Consider the following 21,549-nt stretch of genomic DNA (forward strand, 5'->3'; position numbering starts at 1 on the left):
GCAAATGGTTATCTGAGCCGTTTCAGGAAAGCAATCGGGTGATCTATTAGCCTACATTTTCATTATAGCCTATCTGTAACTTTGAATTAAATATGTTGTATTACAATCTCAGTTTATGATACTTCAGCAGGAATCTATCTGCACTTTTTTAGAATACCTTTTAAAGGTTCCACTGAGAGCAAACGTGGAGCGCCGTTGAAGTTTCCTCGTCCAACCAAAACGAAGCCCCTGAAGGCATATTGGAAAACATACGGAAAATATGCAGCCTGCCAGCTAAGGAATCACACTTGTCAATTGGTGTGTGAGTGATTACTCATTTCCCTTGTATCTGTAACTAGTAATTAAATGGTTATAATGGGATTTTTGGGCGTTGATATGAATTAACTCACTTCATGAGTAAGATAATAGGTTGTATTATTGGACATTTTAGCATCGGTTGGAGTATTGTTCTCAGTCACCTATAGAACTATTTCTGACAAAAGCCTAAACTGTTGCATAAAATGTGTTTCTCTAAGCCTACTGATTTATCAGTGTTCTTGTATACTTAGTCCTATTTTCTATAATTACTTTCGATGGCCCTGCAGTTGATTAAAATATAGCCTACAACCGTTTATTTCCTGGTGAAATCAATTAAATAATATATATGATTTTATTTAAATTAAATTGTCTAAATCCCAAAGTTAAAATGTGAAAGAAAGTAGGCCTGTGTCTGGGCAGTTACCCACAAACGAAACAGAAATTGCCTAGGCCTCTCCGCGCTTCATTGTAAAATAGATAGGTATTCGTTTTTAGGCAGTTATCCTATAGCCAGTAGGTATTCGACAACACTTGATAGTAATAAAGCCAGAAGTTAAATTGAGGGTTAATAATACATCTTTGAATGACGTAATTTTTCTTGGCAAGTAAAAAGGAACATAAAGTTGCTTAAACCGCGTCTTTGTGTTTGTAATGTCCGTCGTTTACTTACCTTGAAAATATATCCATGCCATAACGTTTTGGTTTTAACGTTAAATTCGTTGACGAATAGGACTACAAATCGTTAAAACGTCATAATGTACAAATACCAAACAAATAATTGCACAATAACAAAAATATTAAAATATTATTAATAATAATAATAATAATAATAATAATAATAATAATCTGCAAATACCATTAAAAAAAATACCGTTAGTGTGTTATTGTGTTAGGCTGCAAAAGTAATTTATTAATAGAAAAAGACGATCGTAAAACAAGTACATAAGAAAATGACAAACCCTAAAAAGGTCGTCTTTCAACTCCACAAGAATGAAGAATACCAACCTGCTGCAATACATTATACTCGCTGTAGTCTGAAAGCAGGGTTGCACTGCAAAACATGTGTAGTGTTACTGTTCGTTTATAGTCGTTTAAAGTCGTTTTTCATATCCCTTAATTGCTTTTAAATAATAGCTATTATAATAATATGTTTTTGATTCATGTGTAAGGCCAAATGCATTAAATACATTAATTCATACGTAGCCTACCTATACATTCATTCATGTTAATCCCACCAGTTAGTATAGTCGTTAATAGTAGTTTTTCTAATCCCTTAATTGCTTTTAAAGAATAGCTATTACAATAATAATAATAATAACATATTTTTGATTTATGTGTGAGCCCAAATGCATTAAATAGCCTACATTCATCGTAATCCCACCAGTTAGGCCTAACACAATACGCCTGTGACAAAATATCATGCTTTTGAATTACCGAACATTTAAATTCATTATATTTAGTAGGCTATAATCCACTATGCAGATCCAGGTCATTTCTGAGTTTGAGTTGCGTCTCAAAATCAGTAGTCCTATTGATTTTCGAGAAATAATATGAACACAATAATTAGCTGCTAAGAGGATAGGCCTAACACTAAAGCAGATAGTAATAATGCTAATGCTAATGCTAATAGTAATAAAACCTCCCAATGGTCATCTGAAATATTGTATAATATGGCTAATGTTACTACTGTAAAGTTTTTCAACTCCTTGTGCAGTTAGAGTGCAAAGGGAAGAACAAAGGAGCGAGACCGGTTTGGGCTGTTCTGAGAGAGCGAGAGGGGTTGAGCGAGAGAGAGTGTGTCTGTCAGTCATGGAGAGATAGTGCGAGAGAGAGAGAGCGAGAGAGAGAGACGTTGATTGACATCTGAAGTGTCATGCAGTAAAGATGTGTATGGGGAGATCGTTAATATATAGCCGCGCGTCCGGGCACATTACACTCAGTTCATAATAACCACTCTGAAGCGCACTGCGCGGCTGAAGTTGAAGGCTACTGCAGTTAGTACGGCCCAAGGATAGAACAAAACAAGCCTATTCTGAAAACGGAACACTAAAATGCATCAATAAAACGGATTCTCTTGAAGACACCCAACTCTCAAGTTTGAACTGGTTTCATTTTGACATTTTGAACTAATATTTGGGCACTGTGCGAAAGCCAAGCACATCGGAACATAATGCACTGTCAAGCCGAGTTGAGACTCTCCTCCCCTGGGCAGCAGAAAGCAGCCAGGCGTCGCTACAAGACTTTTATGATTGACGAAATTCTTTCCAAGGAAACTTGTGATTACTTCGAGAAACTTTCTCTTTACTCAGTATGCCCTTCACTCATCGTTAGGCCTAAACCTCTGCACTCATGTTCGGGTAAGTGAATATGCTTGAACTCTCAGTCAAATCAAGGGATGCTGATGATTGCATAATGGTGTTAATGGTTTATATATAATATTGCTATGCATGCAGTGAATGCTAATCATCATTGTATTAAAACTACATTGGATTTTGTTTTTTCATGTACAAAGTGAGATATTAGGCATATTCTTCTTATTCTTCTGTAACGTTCAGGCGGTCATCCGTCATGGGTCTACTCATATCACGAAATACATAAGGCTAATGGTTATATTAGGAGTATTGACAAAGTATCTTACATTCAATTGTCAGTAGAGACCATAACATGGCGCAACACACCTGTGCAGAATCTATTACATGTCAATTAACAGCTTGAGAGAAATTGAGCTGCATTTGCATTACTTTATGTTCGATAAATCTACTCTAATATAAAAAAATAAGGAACAGGGACAGGTCCAGAATCACATTAGAAGTCATGATTGTCAATTAATGTTGAAGTTTACCAATGCGAGACGCGCACTATAGAAATGGACCATATGTAAAATTAATTCAGGTGACTGTCCTCACTTGCACTTTTTCTCATGGTGCGCCTTTATATTCGTGTTAGGCCTGCTATCTATATTTATCAAAGGTCTATATTACTATTGTGATAGCCTGCTATTTACAGGGATTTGTCATGTAACTTTAACCCGTGAAATAATGAAATCAAGAACACCAAATAAATGCAACAGGTACAGTAGATGTAATGTAGACCCCCAAAGTGTTGTAGTAACCTATTTGTTAGACTTGATCGTTTTAATTTCATTTTACAACAGCAGAAATGATTTAACCCTTTTCCAACCCAAAACATTATTTCACAGTTTAACTGTCATTTCCATGTTATTTCATTCACAAATAAAACATCATGCACTGGGGCCTATAAAAGTTATTTAACAATTCCACAATATACTGTCTCACAAGCAATCAGCAAATCCCTCCAATCAGTCTAGATTATTAGTCTAATATATTACTCTGAGATTCAGATAATTTTCAGTCTCAGTCTTTTATGTTCATGTTAAAGATACAGGATGAACCAAGCCCCAGTTTTGTGATCAATGCGGTTTGTATAGTGAAACGTGATTCCCCGTTAATTATGTTGACACTGTCAACTTGACATATTCTCTTCTGACAAAAGACATGAACTCAGAACACACAACAACCAACCCTGCACTTAGTTGAAACAGCAGGGTTTTGGTTTCTAGAGCCGTAACCACTAGGCCACTTGTCCTCATTCAGGATTAATGTTGGCGTTGTGCTAAACCCAGAGCCTTGCCTAATTACTTTTACTGCTGCTACTTTGCATTTACTGAAGCATGGGCAATGCCCTCTACCCAACTCTCTTTCTGGGTGTATGTGGGTGCAGGATGTGGCCAGAGTTCCACGGTTTGATATTGGTGAGGTCAGGTACATAGTGGTTAAGGGCAAGGTTAGTATGTCATCATTGATGGACATGTGTCTGCCTGACACTACAGTTGATTGTGCAAACACCATGAACGGTTACAGTATGGTGATGAAGTGTGTAAGTCAGCCCCAATGACCTTTATTCATAGACGTATGTTGCTTTGTGAAGAGAGATTCATTGCAATTGTCATCTCATGAATTGCAGCACAACTCATCAATTCATGGGTTACGTGCACTTGATCCAACTGTTTCAGTGAGGAAGACTAACTTCATTCTTCATTCAGTATCCCGAAGGGCCAATCAAAACAAATAATTATTGCATAAAATAATGATTGCATGTTCTTCCTTAATCAATACAAACAGATTTGAAAAAGCAACAAAACAAAACATTGCCACAAAGTGTGAAGACACAGATAATGCTTTGTTCACAAATCATCTAGCGGCACTTGATTTCTTTAAATCATCAACATCAACTCCTTTTTCTTCCCACTTATCGTGGCTTACTAACTGTGATTTCCACACAATTACTGTTGTTCTGCAGTCAGTCATAAAAGCTTCCACCTCTGTATTATGATTATACAGGAAAGAGACAAATTAATTTCCCTAAAAACCATTTGGCATGAAAGACTATCACATTTCTGTCCTTCAAATGCAGCAGCATTTCTAAAACCATTCTTAATGCATTATCCTATTGTTATGAGTCAACACAACATTGACTACTGCTCTCTCAAGTCATCATTATGATAATTGCCTAAACTATGAAATAATAGCCGCTGCAATTTGATGATGACAGCGACAAAGGTATAAATAGCATGCGATGTGGGGTTTGGGGGTGTGCTAGAGGGCACTGTAAAGGGTTTGGCAACCCCGTGATGGATGGATAGAGTAACCAGCCCACATCTCACTACCCAGTGCCCATTACTTATTCGTAGCTGAGGGGGTGTGAGACACAGTATAGTCCCGCACTTCAATGGCTTGTAACGCTCAATATAGAAGCTGGCAGGCTTATAGGCCCAGAGCTAGTGAAAGGCCATTGGCCCGATGTGGTCCCCATCAGTGAAAGTGGAGTCTATATTTTTCCAGTGTGGAGTTTCTGCTCCAGCAGTTACCAGTAGAGGCTGCTATAGGACAGTGGTGCCGGGCAGGCAACAAACCAGGCTGTGAGGCCTGGAGGGCTTTTACCCAAATGACAAGCTGTTTGTTTGTTCTTGATGTAATATGGCATCAACTAGTAGGATGCCACTCAACATGTCAACAAAGCGATTACTCCTCTCTTTGATCCGGCAACCCCCTCTGCTCTGTGATGATTTTGTCTGTCACGGATCACGCCTCTATGCTCCCTGCTTTACGTTTCACAACGGTCCATTTACCTGTGCCAAGCCAAATGCCCTTACGACAGTGTACACAGTAAAACCAGTTGATGAACTCAGAGCGTATTCTCTGCTCTCGTTTTGTGCCTTGTAAAACTACAGGAGCGATAGACCTGCTAAACAGACCTGACCTCCAGCAGATCGTTATCTTGCTGGGGAGCAGTGAACAGTGTAATGGCAGGTTACAATATTTCATTTGGAGTCTCATCTCTCAGCAGAACCCAGGGCAAGGCTTTTAGTGGGATTTCTGGATGGAGGTGAGAGAGATAAAGATCAACTCCGGCGTAATCTCACATGACAGCGTGATGAAAAACTGCCAAATCGGAGGGTGTGGACCTTGAGGGGACCAGGTACTGCAGCATAGTCCTCTGAGGGTTTAGGGAAGAAAGCAGGAAGAGCAAAGAGTTTTCATCCCATCTTAACAGCTACTCCACCACAGACAATAAGGCCTGCTATTAACCACGAGGCTAGCTTGAGGAGTAGGATCATGCCTCTGTTAACACAGTAAGCATTGATGCACACACACACGCACACACACACACACACACACACACACACACACACACACACACACACACACACACACACACACACACACACTGCCATTATCAAAGCCTTCAAATGATATATACAATTTAATTGAAACAGTAAAAATCTATATTTTTAAAAACTTCAATAACATTTACATTTTAGTCATTTAGCAGACGCTCTTATTCAGAGCGACTTACAGTTAGTGAGTGCATACATTTTTCATACTGGCCCCCCGTGGTTATCGAACCCACAACCCTGCCGTTGCGAGCACCATGCTCTACCAACTGAGCTACAGGAGGGCCATTACATTATCGATACCGTATGATAAACAGGCATGTGTGTATCAAATGCTACCAGCCTATTCTTGATCTATTATTAGGAAGTATTTCTTCTGTAATGACTACCACAAGCACATGTGCCAGTCCGAGCATTCCAATTGTGCTTGTCAAGAGTATCAGTGTGCTTTAGCATGGACAGAGTGCACTCTCCCTGCCACACAAATGGTTTATTTGTAGACTATTGACCGGACATTTGCGCTTGTCAACAATGTGTCAGATCTGGGCTCAGGAAGCTGGCTCAGTTGTCAGTGGAAAGTCATCATGAGGTCTAATTTTTCCCTTCTGACAAGCATCCAAAAGACACAGCTGTCACAACTCTCAAGACAACCTCAAGCTCTGCATTGACAGGAGATTTCCTGAAGAATGTGAAAGAAACCAAGATGTTTTCTTCCTTGCTTTTCAATCAATCTTCTCATTTAAAGTGAAAGGAAGCAATTACTCACTTGGACTCATTATGTTATGATATTTCTGTGTATTTTGTATTATTCCATAATAATACCAATATATTTCTGAAATATAAATATATCTATTAAAATGTAACAAAGAGATTAATATGCCATTTAATAAAAAACTAGTTATTTAGGACATCTGCACAGGTCCCCTCAGTTTGTCACAATCTCAACATCAAAGACAGAGCTAATATAGGAGAGAAACAGGAAGAGAGAGAAAGAGAAAAGAGAGAGAGCATTGTGGAGGGAAGGAGGCATCATGTCCAGACAGCAGCAGCAGCAGCGATTCTCCGAGGTGGATGATTAGTGATGAGCTCAGTGCCCTGCGATGATGTCATGTATGATGTCATGTATACAGGGACGAGCCTCAGGCTCTGTCTGAGAGAGAGGGGGATGTATGGCAGGGGCAGGCTGCAACGCGTAACCTCCCTCCTCTTTCCCCCCCATGTGCCTGAACACATGCTCAATTACCTCCCAGACCAACCAACCCCTGTCACACCAGCTCCCATAACTGCAGAACATTACTGAAAATGTCAGAGAAAGGGGATACAAATTTAGGACCACGGTCTGCCTGGTGTATCCTCTCAGTTGTACGTGTAGGGTTTGAATAATATATATTGTTTATGAGTTGATGGAGAGATAAGAGAGGCAGATCCACCACAGGCAGTGAGGAACACATAAGGGGAAAGGGTATGCTGTGTGTGTAATGTGACAGCATAATGTCCTCTCTCCTCCGTCGTTGGATTTGATCTCTCTCTCTATCTTCTTCCTCAGCACATCCCTCTCTCCTGCCACATAGCAGACAGAGCATTAGTTTCTATGTCAGTCTTAGTTCACTTGTAAATTATTCCATGGGGATCTGCTGTTTATTTGAAGCCATAAGGTTTTTTCCACCAGATATTATGTTTATGCTGGAGCGCCGTCCTTGGTCTTGGCTCCAGTGGGTTACTTTTGATTGATTCTGGCGTCTCGCTGATTCTGTCTGCGTAGATAAAGAGAGGGGGGGGGGGGGGGAGCAAGACGAGAGAAAGAGGAATCATGAGGGAGAGAGTTAAACGGCGAGGGGCATAGTCACTTTGGATTTACAGCCCTGTGTGTGTGTGTGTTTGTGTGTGTGTGTGTGTGTGTGTGTTCGGAGTGGCAGAGAGACATAATTTATCTGGCTCAGGAACAATAATGATTCAATTGGTGAGTTCAGAGTAGCAGAGTCATTAGGATCAGAACCACTTTTAATGGTAAAAAAAGTCGCTATTAAAAAAGTCTAAGTGATTATTACAGGCCTATAAAAACTACCATCCATGGTGATGCATACAGTAGCAAATAAAACCACTACTAAAAATAAGATTAGTATTTATTGCTCTGCATTTTACCTCTGATCTATCTCTTTTTGCTCTTTTAGGATCCTCCTCACTGCGGGCCTACCCCCTCCTCTCAGTCATCACGCGGCAGCCCCCCAACATGCCCCCTCACCTCTCCCAACCCTCCTCCCCCGGCCGGGTTCCCCTCTTGCCCCTGCTCTCCCCCCAGCACCGCTCCCGGGTCTCCGAGCCCTCCCCCAGCGAGACACCCGTCAGCATCAGCAGCGAGTCAGACACGGAGCACAGCAGCCCCCGACTGAAGAAGCCCAGACGCAGCCGCACCATCTTCACTGAGCTGCAACTCATGGGCCTGGAGAAGAAGTTCCAGAAACAGAAGTACCTCTCCACCCCTGATAGGTCCGTAAAGTATTGCATCTCGCCTCTGATGGGCCAAAATGAAGGCACCCCATAGTCTGATTGGTTACTTGAAAGAAGCTACCTCCTGATAGATCAGTATTATATTATCTCTCAAATGTCATATCGTATTTCATCCGGTGACACTCAAATTGGTGAAAATGTGAAATTCTGTGAAAGCAACCAAACTTAAAAAAACATCAAACAAATGCAATAGCTGACTAGAGTTTCAGCATCAACATCATAACATTTTGATTTATGTCCTCGGTAATGTGTCATGTAATGTTAAGTTCTCTAATCCAGGCATTACCTCAGCATTCTAGTTGAGACAAGAGTAACGTTTAACCCTAAACTCTTGAATAGCAAAAAGCCTCAACAAAGAAACACTGCTCTATTCAAGAAACAAGGTTCTGGGATCTGCCAACACAAGCAAACAGAAATGTATTGCATTGATTTACTGCCAATCATCTAATATATGCACAGGTGTATATAAAATGCCTTTAGCTCTATACACTGTATTTAGATGAGGTAATATTAATGTTAATATCCATGTCGTAGGTTCTAGTCCCTGGGTCATTTTCGAGACCTGAAATACGGGCATAACACATTTTCCATTTTATTTTAAACTCCACTTGGCCTACCGGACGTATTTCCATTATAACCCAAGTTAATATTGAGCCATAAACCTCAGATTTTCCTTTGGTCGAGCAACAAGAACACCAGACAGCTGTAAACCTCAGCAACACAGCTTGTTCAGAGCGAGAAGATAAATTATTATTTTACTAAAACTCAACAGCCACAAAATGCTTTGAAAATTGTCAGTTATTTTTAATATTGTTGTAGATTTGTACTAAAAAGTCACCACTGTATTTACCAGAACTTTACCATTTAAAAACCTGTGTGTTCCTTCTCCTTGGCCCTGAAGAATCTCAAAAATAATTGGGAGAGGATGTTTGTTATTAGCACTGTCTATAGATGGGTTGGTGATTTAGCCACAAATCTGCCACACGCGCAACAATGAGGCAAAGCAGACAGGGTTGGCTTAGATTGTTGAGAACATGTCAACTATATTTCATCTCCAATGTTTATTGAAAAGATAAATACATTTGTACAATGAGCACTTGTTGTCTCTCAAATACATTGTTACAGTTGTTGATTAGCTAGCTAGCGAATTTTAGCCATATTAGCATAGACTTGACATCAGTAAAAACACCTCAAAACAAGACATGGTATCAAGAACAAGTTGAAACTAGCTGAAACGAGACACCTACGATTCTCCACATGGCAGCTTCTTGTTATTTTTGCTAGCTATCTGGCCATCCAGAATCACAACAACACACAACGTTCTGCCCCATTGAAGTGCGGCCATTATTGTCGTGACGCTGTCAGCTAACCTGTATATACACATCCCATCCCTGGGGAAAACCCCCACAATGCATCTCTTCTTCAATGCAAATCACACTTCTCTGTTCTAGCCAATGAGCTACACCACGCCTCCCCTGTGAACTCCCAGGAAGGCTGAGGTAGACTACAACAGCCCAGCCACGATCCAAACGACCCACCCTGCCCTCACTGCCAAATCTGTATCATGCCATTAATCACATTCCCACTGGCTGTGATTAACTAATTAAACCCACAGCTGGATGGAAAACATAAACAGAGAAAATACCATTTCAAAGCCCACATCACAAGTGTGGCGTGCTCCCCAGTTCACTTTGTTATGATCCAAAGATAACTCCTTGTCTCTGCTTTTTTTATTTTGCTATTTGTTGGCTTGGAGACACTGTGGTCTTTGACTGAAACAGTGCTCTGAGGAAAACAGCATATAAAAAGTCCCCCAATACCACAAAACAGACTGTAATAATTTAAATCATTAGGCAATAGTGATTTTATTTAATTGAGATTAGTATAATCAGCATCATCATCATTATCATTATGCATTAAGCTGCAACTAAAATCCCCCCTGATACAGGTTAGAGACTTGAACAGCAAACCGAGGACTTCTAAGTGCCTCCAGCAGAGTCATTCATACAGTACTGTATGGCAGCCTGTCGCTGTAAGTGTGTGGTTTCCTTCCATAGAAGACTAATGACCATAAATAACTGGGGTGCTTTCGTCTCCTGCAATTACTTTCCTTGCCTCCAGTCCCTCCACTGGGCAGTTTGACAGTCAAGCATGATGGACAGCTTGATTGCCTGTATTTCTGGTGTAGAGTGGGTTTTTCAAAGTATGCACACACACTTTTCTTCTGCACTCAATCACTGAGACCGTGCGGCTGTCTATACTGTCTACAGTTGTATGGACTGGAGTTCCCTCTATGTAATACATACAAAAATAAATTAAAAAAATAAAAATAAAATAATATATGTATATTTCCCTTTACTACTTTCCAACCCCACCACCCCTTCCCATGTCTCCCTAGTGGCGCAGTGGTCTAAGGCACTGCATCGCAGTGCTAGCTGTGCCACTAGAGACAATCTGTCGTAGCCGGCCGCGACCGGGAGACCCATGCGACGGCGTACAATTGGCCCAGCGTCGTCCACGTTAGGGGAGGGATTGGCCGGCAGGGATGTAGCTCAGTTGGTAGAGCATGGCGTTTGCAACGCCAGGGTTGTGGGTTCGATTCCCACGGGGGGCCAGTATGAAAAAAATTATGAATGCACTCACTAACTGTAAGTCGCTCTGGATAAGAGCGTCTGCTAAATGACTAAAATGTAATTGGAGTAAACTAGTGAACAACAATGCTTAGGCCTCTACTTCCAGCTTATACTATATACATTTTATGGACACAGTCAATTTTACAATAATTCTATTTTGTTTGTTTTTACTTCTGAACTTCCTCTACCCTCAACCTCTCCGATCATTTTCATGATGTCCATCCGGTTTGCTTCTACAGTGGGGAGAACAAGTATTTGATACACTGCCGATTTTGCAGGTTTTCCTACTTACAAAGCATGTAGAGGTCTGTAATTTTTATCATAGGTACACTTCAACTGTGAGAGACGGAATCTAAAACAAACATCCAGAAAATCACATTGTATGATTTTTAAGTAATTAATTTGCATTTTATTGCATGACATAAGTATTTGATCACCTACCAACCAGTAAGAATTCCGACTCTCAGAGACCTGTTAGTTTTTCTTTAAGAAGCCCTCCTGTTCTCCACTCATTACCTGTATTAACTGCACCTGTTTGAACTCGTTACCTGTATAAAAGACACCTGTCCACACACTCAATCAAACAGACACCAACCTCTCCACAATGGCCAAGACCAGAGAGCTGTGTAAGGACATCAGGGATAAAATTGTAGACCTGCACAAGGTTGGGATGGGCTACAGGACAATAGGCAAGCAGCTTGGTGAGAAGGCAACAACTGTTGGCGCAATTATTAGAAAATGGATGAAGTTCAAGATGACGGTCAATCACCCTCGGTCTGGGGCTCCATGCAAGATCTCACCTCGTGGGGCATCAATGATCATGAGGAAGATGAGGGATCAGCCCAGAACTACACGGCAGGACCTGGTCAATGACCTGAAGAGAGCTGGGACTACAGTCTCAACGAAAACCATTAGTAACACACTACTCCGTCATGGATTAAAATCCTGCAGCGCACGCAAGGTCCTGCCGTGTAATTAGCTTAGTGGTTAAGAGCGTTGTGCCAGTAACCGAAAGGTCGCTGGTTCTAATCCCCGAGCCGACTAGGTGAAATATCTGTCGATGTGCCCTTGAGCAAGGCACTTAACCCTAATTGCTCCTGTAAGTCGCTCTGGTTAAGAGCGTCTGCTAAATGACTAAAATGAAAAAATGTAAATGTCCCCCTGCTCAAGCCAGCGCATGTCCAGGCCCGTCTGAAGTTTGCCAATGACCATCTGGATGATCCAGAGGAGGAATGGGAGAAGGTCATGTGGTCTGATGAGACAAAAATAGAGCTTTTTGGTCTAAACTCCACTCGCCGTGTTTGGAGGAAGAAGAAGGATGAGTACAATCCCAAGAACACCATCCCAACCGTGAAGCATGGAGGTGGAAACATCATTCTTTCGGGATGCTTGTCTGCAAAGGGGACAGGACGACTGCACCGTATTGAATATTAAGTTCTGCTTTTCTGATGTATCAAATACTTATGTCATGCAATAAAATGCAAATTAATTACTTAAAAATCATACAATGTGATTTTCTGGATTTTTGTTTTAGATTCTGTCTCTCACAGTTGAAGTGTACCTATGATAAAAATTACAGACCTCTACATGCTTTGTAAGTAGGAAAACCTGCAAAATCAACAGTGTATCAAATACTTGATCTCCCCACTGTATATGCCATATCTTTCTAACTGTGCTCTTTCACAAAAGATCTCAACCTATAACCTATATACTTATTATGGACAAAATATGCTTACATTATTAGTTATCTTGTTGTTATTAGTTGTTGTTAGTTGTTATTAGTCCCATCCTTCAACTCCATTCGACACCACCCATCTATCTCTTAACATAATCCATATTGGGTTTCTATTAGCCATATATTTTTCAACTGTACTGTGATGTTTTACAAAAGTTCTGAACCTTTCTATTCTCATTGTTTCTACAGGTTGTAAATTGAAAATAAACATTTTTGCTAAAAGTATTATTATATTATTGATCGATTGACTATGACTTTTCAGATCACCCAATAATGCTATCGGCAGGGTTAGCTCCAGGTAAATATTGCAATCCTTTAGCCATTCCTGGACCTGTGTCCAAAAACAAGCTATAAATGGACAGTACCAAAACAATTATCTAATGATTCTGTCTCTTCACAGCAAAATCTGCAGAGCTGGGAAGATTGTATCCCCCATATAAATAACATTATATTGGTAGCAAGAATTGTATATAATAATTTAAATTGAAAAATTCTAAACTTTGAAACCGGCGTTGTTTTGCGTATCAGTTCATAAACACTATGCCATGGGATCGGTACATCAAAAATCTCTTCCCAACTATTTTTCAATCTATATGGGAAGGCTGTCAATCATTTGGTCCTTAAATGAAACTGGTATACTTGTTTATTTATCACAGTTTTCTTTAACCAATTATGTTCTTTAATGCAAGGCTGACAGACAAGTTCCTTACTTTTTCACCCCTCTACTTTCCTCTTCTATTTTTGCGGTAATGCTGCAATTATTTGGTTGTAATTTTGGGTAGAGCAGACATTTCCATATGTTTTTGTTAGCTGCATGTGCAACATAGCTCCACCAGTCCAACCGATGATATCATTTACGAAGATTATACCTTTTTTAAACATTTTGTCCAAAAAATAAGTTTGTTTTATCAATTAGTATATTTGAGTTTAACCACAATATTTGTTGCATTATTTGTTCTGTTGTTTCTGGAGGATTAAATTGAAATTGCAACCAACTTTCTATGGCTTGTTTTAGAAATAGTGATATTTGGGAGATGATTTCCTTTTCAAATAACTGAAAGTGAGAGGTTGTAATCTGAATAAAGGGAAAAAGGCCATTCTTGAACATTTGGTGAGACAATCTTACTAATTTACTAGAGAACTGGGGTGGCAGGTAGTTTGGTGGTTAAGAGCATTGTGCCAGTAACCGAAAGGTTGCTGGTTCTTATCCCCGAGCCGACTAGATGAAAAATCTGTCGATGTGCCCTTGAGCAAGGCACTTAATCCTAATTGCTCTGGATAAGAGCGTCTGCTAAATAACAACAAAAAAAACAGTTTGGATATAAGTATAATTTTTGTATGACTGAAGCTTTTAGTGATAGGTCTAATGCTTTAATATTTAATAATTTCTGTCCTCCGAATTCATATTCATTATATAAATAGGCCCTTTTAATTTTGTCTGGCTTGTCGTTCCAAATAAAATTGAATAATATTTTCTCATATAATTTAAAAAACTGTTCGCTAGACGTAGGCAAGACCATAAGCAAATAGGTAAACTGGGATAATACTAAAGTTAATCAGGGTGATTTTCCCACAAATTGACAGGTATTTACCTTTCCATGGTAGCAAGATCTTATCTATTTTTGCTAACTTTCTATTAAAATGTATTGGAGTGAGATCACTAACCTCCTGAGTGACGCAGTGGTCTAAGGCACTGCATCGCAGTGCTAGCTGTGCCACTAGAGATCCTGTTTCAAATCCAGGCTCTGTCGTAGCCGGGAGACCCATGGGGCGGCGCAAAATTGGCCCAGGGTAGGGGAGGGAATTGCTTGCAGGGATGTAGCTCAGTTGGTAGAGCATGGCATTTGCAATGCCAGGGTTGTTGGTTTGATTCCCACGGGGGCCCAGTATGAAAAATGAAAAATAAATAATGTATGCACTAACTGTAAGTCGCTCTGGATAAGAGCATCTGCTAAATGACTAAAATCTAATCATTTATTTCATTTGGGATATGTATTCTGAGTACATACTTTCAAATCAGGTCAGATAGAGATGGTGAGAGGAGAGGGAAGGAGAGGACAGGAGAGAAGATAGGACGAGTTGAAAAGATTAGAGGGTAAGCTGATGGCTCTGTAGTAGTCTCTCTCTCTCTCTTTACATCAAATGAAAGCCAGTTCCACTCATTTGAGTGTGAAGGACATAGAATTGAGATGTGGCGGAAATCTCATTTCAAAAACCTGATAAAGCCCCCTCCCTCTGTAGGCTGATCCGTCTTTCACTTCCTGGAATATCACATTACACGCCAACCAATATCCTTATTAGTCATGGATCAGAGCACATGTGGTGGAAGTGTCCAGGATTCCATACCACCCTGAACATCCAGATACGGATGCTTTGATTGGATCACTGAACTCCCTTACAGATGTTCAATAAGGGCTCTCCTGTATGCTGCAGGTGTGAAGTCTCTCTCTGGACCATAAGAGGGTGTATCAAAGAGACTACAGTACTTTGATCCACCATGCCAGAATGGGGTTATAAAGTTAGGGTTAGGATGCCAGCTAGTTTCCAAGGGGAACGCCATCTAGATGATACAGTGTATTTGGCTGATGATGGCATGCATTTCAGGGTAGGATAGTCAACAGATGATTCATTCATTTTAGTTTGATTACTCCCTCTCTTTGTAAATCAATTGTCTATCTACTGCTGCTTTTTATCTTATAAATAATGAACTAATGTTTCAAAAACATGTACACTGAGTTGCCGTGTGTGCTGTATGTCTTTGTTTCCCTGCAGACTAGACCTGGCCCAGTCTCTAGGCCTCACACAGCTTCAGGTGAAGACCTGGTACCAGAACAGAAGGATGAAGTGGAAGAAAATGGTGAGTGTGCCACACACCCATAACAACAATGACCCTGGGTCAGTGTAGAGAGAAGGAGTGATAGGGGTGGAAATGTCTGAGTTTGAGGGATGATGAGGGATGAGGGGCTGGGATACCAAAGTCTAGTCTAGTCAGGTCAGCAGCTCAGAGAAAAAAAAGTCTCAAACCGTTAACTCCCCCAGATTAATGACTGTACATGGAGTGCTCAGAGCCATACATCTTCCCTTAATTACTATATTAGCCATGGTTGCCTTTGACCGCTGCCAGCATTTATCACAACCCCACTGAGCCGTGTGTCTGTGTTTGTGTGGGATGTTGCTCCAGGTGCTGAAGGGAGGACAGGAGGCCCCCACCAAGCCCAAGGGCAGGCCCAAGAAGAACTCCATCCCCACCACTGAGGAGATTGAGGCAGAGGAAAGGCTGGCCAGGCTGGCTGAGGAGGAGAGGATGAGGATGGCAGCCGGAGAGGCCTTGGCCCACGGAGAAGCTCCCCAGTCGGAACCCCAGGACCTCAGCAAGGTCACTGGGGCAACAGAGACCCACAATCCCATGGCGGTGAGCGAGGGTCGAGAGCAGCGAGAGCAGCCACTCCCGATGCAGTCAAAGACACATGCCGCCAGCTAAATAAGACAGTTATTAATGTCTGAATGAAACAACTTAAGACTGGTGCTGACTGGAAAACAGAAACACTTACTGTAGTGCCTCAGGATCACTGAAAAAGCCTGTCTGGTGTTGATTAGTCAGTCGTGTTTGAGGTTGGACTGGACTGGGTGACATTCATAGGTACGGTAGATCATTTGGGTTTTGCCATATACTGGAATAAAAAGAGTTTACATGTAGAGTCAGGCATATACACAGAAATGAAAAATCCAGAATTGTACAGTGCATTTTGTCCCTGTGTTGTTTTCTTTCTAGAACAACAGTGTCACCTCCCCAGCCTCAGACCTGCTTGTTCTACTGCGAGAGGACTCCTTTAGTCGCACGCTGTCCAGTTTGCCTGAGTATTGTAGCTATAACATAACATAAAATGACCACACTGGTCATGGTGCCTTTTTCTCTCAGAGGATATCACAAGCTTTACCAGTCTAGAAACACCAAGGTTTATTAATACCAAATTAAGTGTTATTTTACAGTGTTTGACTTTTGCTTATTCAAAATAATAATATTGAATAATTACTATATGCTCTGAATTACAGTTGACACTGCCATTGTACCTATTCTATCCAGCTTTGAATGGAATTGTATTTCTGTCCCAGAGCCACAGCATCGTCTTGTTTAATTGGTCAATTAACTTATGTTGTGTTCCTTTTGCATTTGATATGTTTCCAAAACAATATATTTCAATTTGTATCTATGAACACATTCACTGTAACATACTGTAGTAATATTCTGGAAAGAAAAATATATGTTAGATAATGATATATATACAGTATATGTAAAGTATTCTATTTTCATTTGGAAAATAATAGGGTGTATCTCATCCTTTACCTTTCTCTTTTGACTGGGGTGGAGTGATTTTACTGCAATGAGGGAAGCCTCTTAAACTGTCAGAGACTGTAGAATTTAATAAACCACAGCCTGTGCCAAAGAAACTAGGAAACTGCCAAACATTTAAAATATTTTAGAGAGGTTCTCAGCCCGCAGGCCTTTGCATCAACGGAGCACTCCTCCAACTCTACCTTACGGACTCCCCAGATAAAACTGTCTTCAGCTGCTTGTCAACACTTTTATTTTCCACTTTGGCCTCCTGTTGTTTCCTTCCAACGATGTTAATTTGTAAAGAGTTCCTTTTTTAAAACAAAAAAATCTATTTTTAGTTTGATATAAACTAGTACATTATTTTTCTGATGTAAATAATCCTTGTTGAATAGGTTTTTTGGCATGGACAACACAATGCAGATTGTTCTGTATGTTGTTATTTTTACCATGTGTTTTGTGTATTTAAATACACTTAATAAAATGGCAATCATTTCCATATGAATGATGAAAGTCCCACATTATTTGTATCATATTAATTACTATTTTAAAAACATTGAATAAGCAGACCACAAGCATGGACTCCAAGGTTCGCTGATTTTCAGGAAACTACATTTGTATTTTAACACTATTTGAACCAGAATTAAGTGTACTCCTAGGTTTATTTAATCTTCATCCATAAAAATATCTTTATGCTCTCACTATGCTAAAATGAATCTTCGGTTTGATCTGATATGTAATGCAACTACATTGACATGAAACCCTCTGCCGACATGCAGCAAGAGGTTCGAGCTGAGTTGACACAAAAGGCTTTTCATAGATATGACAGATCCCCTGCATATGCCAGAAGGCAAGGCCGCTAGGCAAATGCATATGAAAGACAACTGTACCGCCTGTCACATAGAAAAATGCATATTTCATCTATCCATTGACATGACTGTAGTTAATGAAACAGTTGCGTAAATCACTAATTTGTGCAAATCAAGTAAATTGTTAAACATACAGAACATCATATCATGAGTTTGAAATGTAAATGTATACATGAAAAACAATTTAAATACTGCAATATTGCAGTAAAATTGAATAATTCACAAAGTTGTACTGTGCACGTAACACTTTATTGAAGAGTTGACCATAAATCAGGCTTAGAGAACAAAGCCTTTTATGCACTCTATGTCGTGACATTAATCATCTTGATCTTTTCTGCAAACACATTGGCCTTTAATACACTGAGACACTCCTCTGTGACCCAGGCCAGGCAAGCTAATTATGCTGTAAAGTATATTTTTAGTGCATGATACCAGACATGGATGATTAGTAAAGCAAACAGTGCATGTTAGCACTGAATGAGATGCAATGTGCTCTAACGCCTTGTGTAAACATGAGTGTGTATTTAGAGGCGTACAGCAGCCCCTGATTCCTTCCTTGGGCGGTCAGTACAGCCCTATAGGCAGGAAGTGGTGGTGCAGTGGGGGGTGAGAGGCAGCTCTGTGTGTGGGCATGCAGGTCTGAGGAAAGTCAAGGTGGAGGACGGAGGGGAGGGGGAAAAAGTAGCTTTTTCTTCAGGCAAGGCAAGAACAGGCGAGGCAAGATCTTTCCATTGTATTAAAGCTACGCAAATATGAGTCTCATTTTCAGGGACATGGGGTGGAAGGGGCATCAGCATGATGACAACTGCCAACCTTAACAAGCATTGTCAGAGCATCAGACAGCTCAGTCTATATTTACTTTGGCCAGAACACTGAGTGTAACATGATTAAGAGGCTGAATATGTGCAACTGGAGCCAAACTATGCCATGTTTTCACTGTCATTGTTTTTGTCAAGACCCCATCATTTTAAGCCATGGAATAAAAATAATATCTCATAATTGACTATGATGACTGTCAATCATATTTCCATGCCAATCGACTGCTCGAAAACATAGAGGTAAGATGCCAAGGATCACGAAGAGGATCCACCAAGGAATTGCTGAGTTTCATTATTGGCTGCTGCATTGGACTGTTCCCAGTCATTTGTTTTGACCCATGTCTATGTTTGATTATCTGAAATTTAATACGCCACTTGCCAGCCAGAGCCAGGTTCATGTGAATGAGAAGTGATTCACTTAACAAAGACACCTGGTTAAATTAGAACTAGAAAACCATTGGAGCAGGTACAGTGGATCTGTTTTAATTGCAGAAACCGAGGGCAACATGTCCCTATTAAAGCCTTGTGAAAACAAAGCTTGTGGTTGACAGCCAGCTAGGCAGGCAGGCCTTTTGTATGAGCTGTGAGCTGAGCCAAGCGGAGCGGCAGGTCTCCACAGGCAGGGAGCAGAGCACTGCTGCTGGGTAATTGTTGTGTGGTGAGGTAAGGAAGGGTTACAGAAACATCCCTGGGTAAAATACCAGAGGTCTTATTGGAGAGCCTGTAATTTTGTCACAGGTTCAGACTCAGGTCAGAAAGAGTGGAGCTGGTGTCAATCCCCAAATCTCACCGGTAAGACATCCATCACGAACCTTCACCTGTCAGCTTAACTCATGCTCTGCAGACAATTAGCCCTGCTGATTTGAGGGGTGCTCTCAGTGTTTTAGTCCCTTCTCTGTTATGACAGGGGAAGCAATTTCTAAATACCAAGGCTAGGAGCCACAGCAGGCGTACTAAAGTCAATAGAGGGAGATCCTCCCGACAACAGGAACAATCAGCCTATTGTTTTCAACAGCAGCAGAGGAGAACATTACCGTGAACATGTACATGACCATTCATATGGATGACATATGCACTTGTCCACCCCACTTCAATGCAAGCGTGATTGCGAAATGTACATAAAGCTTGGCATTTAAATATCATTTTCACCATCAGTAACAGTTGTATTTGACAGATACTGATACTAAAAATTATTAAGCATTTTACAACCAGTTCAAAAAGGCTTATTATCATTAGGATACATTTTTTAATGAGTACAACCTATTCCTGTCTTCCTCATTAACTAACAGCAAACTTCAAAAACTCCAGGAGGCATTTATATGTGGATTTGATTGTCTTTGTATCCCTTCCTGGCGTTAAGCAATCCGCTTCTTTCATCTAGAGAGGTCAGCCTCTTAAAACCAACACCTTGGTATGGCCCAATTTAATATTCCTCCACTTTAAGATCTCTTCTCCAGCTAATGTATTTACTCTGCTGATTACAGTGCTGTCCGCCTCCCTGTCATCTTGCTCTAGCTGGTCAACATGGTTCTCTGTCTGTCTCTCTGTCTGTTGTAGATCAGCTTGAATATTGCAGATAGATTGTAACTTCCATCTATGTAATTGTCTGCATCACTTCCAATCCCACATATATATTTTTCCGCAAATATATATACACTACTGTTCAAATTGATCAGAAATACAGTGTAGACACTGTTAATGTTGTAAATGGCTATTGTAGCTGGAAAAGGCTGATATTTAATGGAATATCTACATAGGCGTACAGAGGCCCATTATCAACAACCATCAGTCCTGTGTTCCAATGGCACGTTGTGTTTGCTAATCCAAGTTTATCATTTTAAAAGGCTAATTGATCATTAGAAAACCCTTTTTGCAATTATGTTAGCACAGATGAAAACTGTTGTGCTGATTAAAGAAGCAATAAAACTGGCCTTCTTGAGACTAGTTGAGTATCTGGAGCATCAGCAATTGTGGGTTCGATTACAGGCTCAAAATGGCCAGAAACATATAACTTTCTTCTGAAACTCGTCAGTCTATTCTTGTTCTAAGAAATTAAGGCTATTCCATGCGAGAAATTGCCAAGAAACTGAAGATCTCGTACAACGCTGTGTACCACTCCCTTCACAGAACAGCGCAAACTGGCTCTAACCAGAATAGAAAGAGGAGTGGGAGGCTTCGGTGCACAACTGAGCAAGAGGACAAATACATTAGAGTGTCTAGTTTGAGAAACAGACGCCTCACAGGTCCTCAACTGGCAGCTTCATTAAATAGTACCCGCAAAACATCAGTCTCAATGTCGACAGTAAAGAGGCGACTCCGGGATGCTGACCTTCTAGGCAGAGTTGCAAAGAAAAAGCCATATCTCAGACTGGCCAATAAAAATAAAATATTAAGGTGGGCAAAAGAACACAGACACTGGACAGAGGAAGATTGGAAAAAAGTGTTATGGACAGACAAATCGAAGTTTGAGGTGTTCGGATCACAAAGAAGAACATTTGTGAGATGCAGACCAAATGAAAGATGCTGGAGGAGTGCTTGATGCCATCTGTCAAGCATGGTGGAGGCAATGTGATGGTCTGGGGGTGCTTTGGTGGTGGTAGAGTGGGAGATTTGTACAGGGTAAAAGGGATCTTGAAGAAGGAAGGCTATCACTCCATTTTG

The 21,549-nt window shown here is 40.6% G+C and overlaps 1 protein-coding gene across 1 annotated transcript; it reads left to right on the plus strand.

Moving 5' to 3' along the window:
- Positions 1–2,106: 2,106 nt before the first annotated feature.
- On the plus strand, positions 2,107–17,711 carry LOC311105411 (homeobox protein BarH-like 2). The gene is made up of 4 exons (XM_084147562.1): positions 2,107–2,654; positions 8,164–8,479; positions 15,641–15,725; positions 16,050–17,711. Exons 1-4 carry the CDS (start codon positions 2,468–2,470, stop codon positions 16,347–16,349), a joined length of 888 nt encoding a protein of 295 aa, XP_084003688.1. The 5' UTR covers positions 2,107–2,467; the 3' UTR covers positions 16,350–17,711.
- Positions 17,712–21,549: the final 3,838 nt, after the last annotated feature.

The sequence above is a fragment of the Coregonus lavaretus genome (genome assembly GCF_964263955.1).
Source record: "Coregonus lavaretus genome assembly, chromosome: 30".
NCBI classification, from domain to species: Eukaryota; Metazoa; Chordata; class Actinopteri; order Salmoniformes; family Salmonidae; genus Coregonus; species Coregonus lavaretus.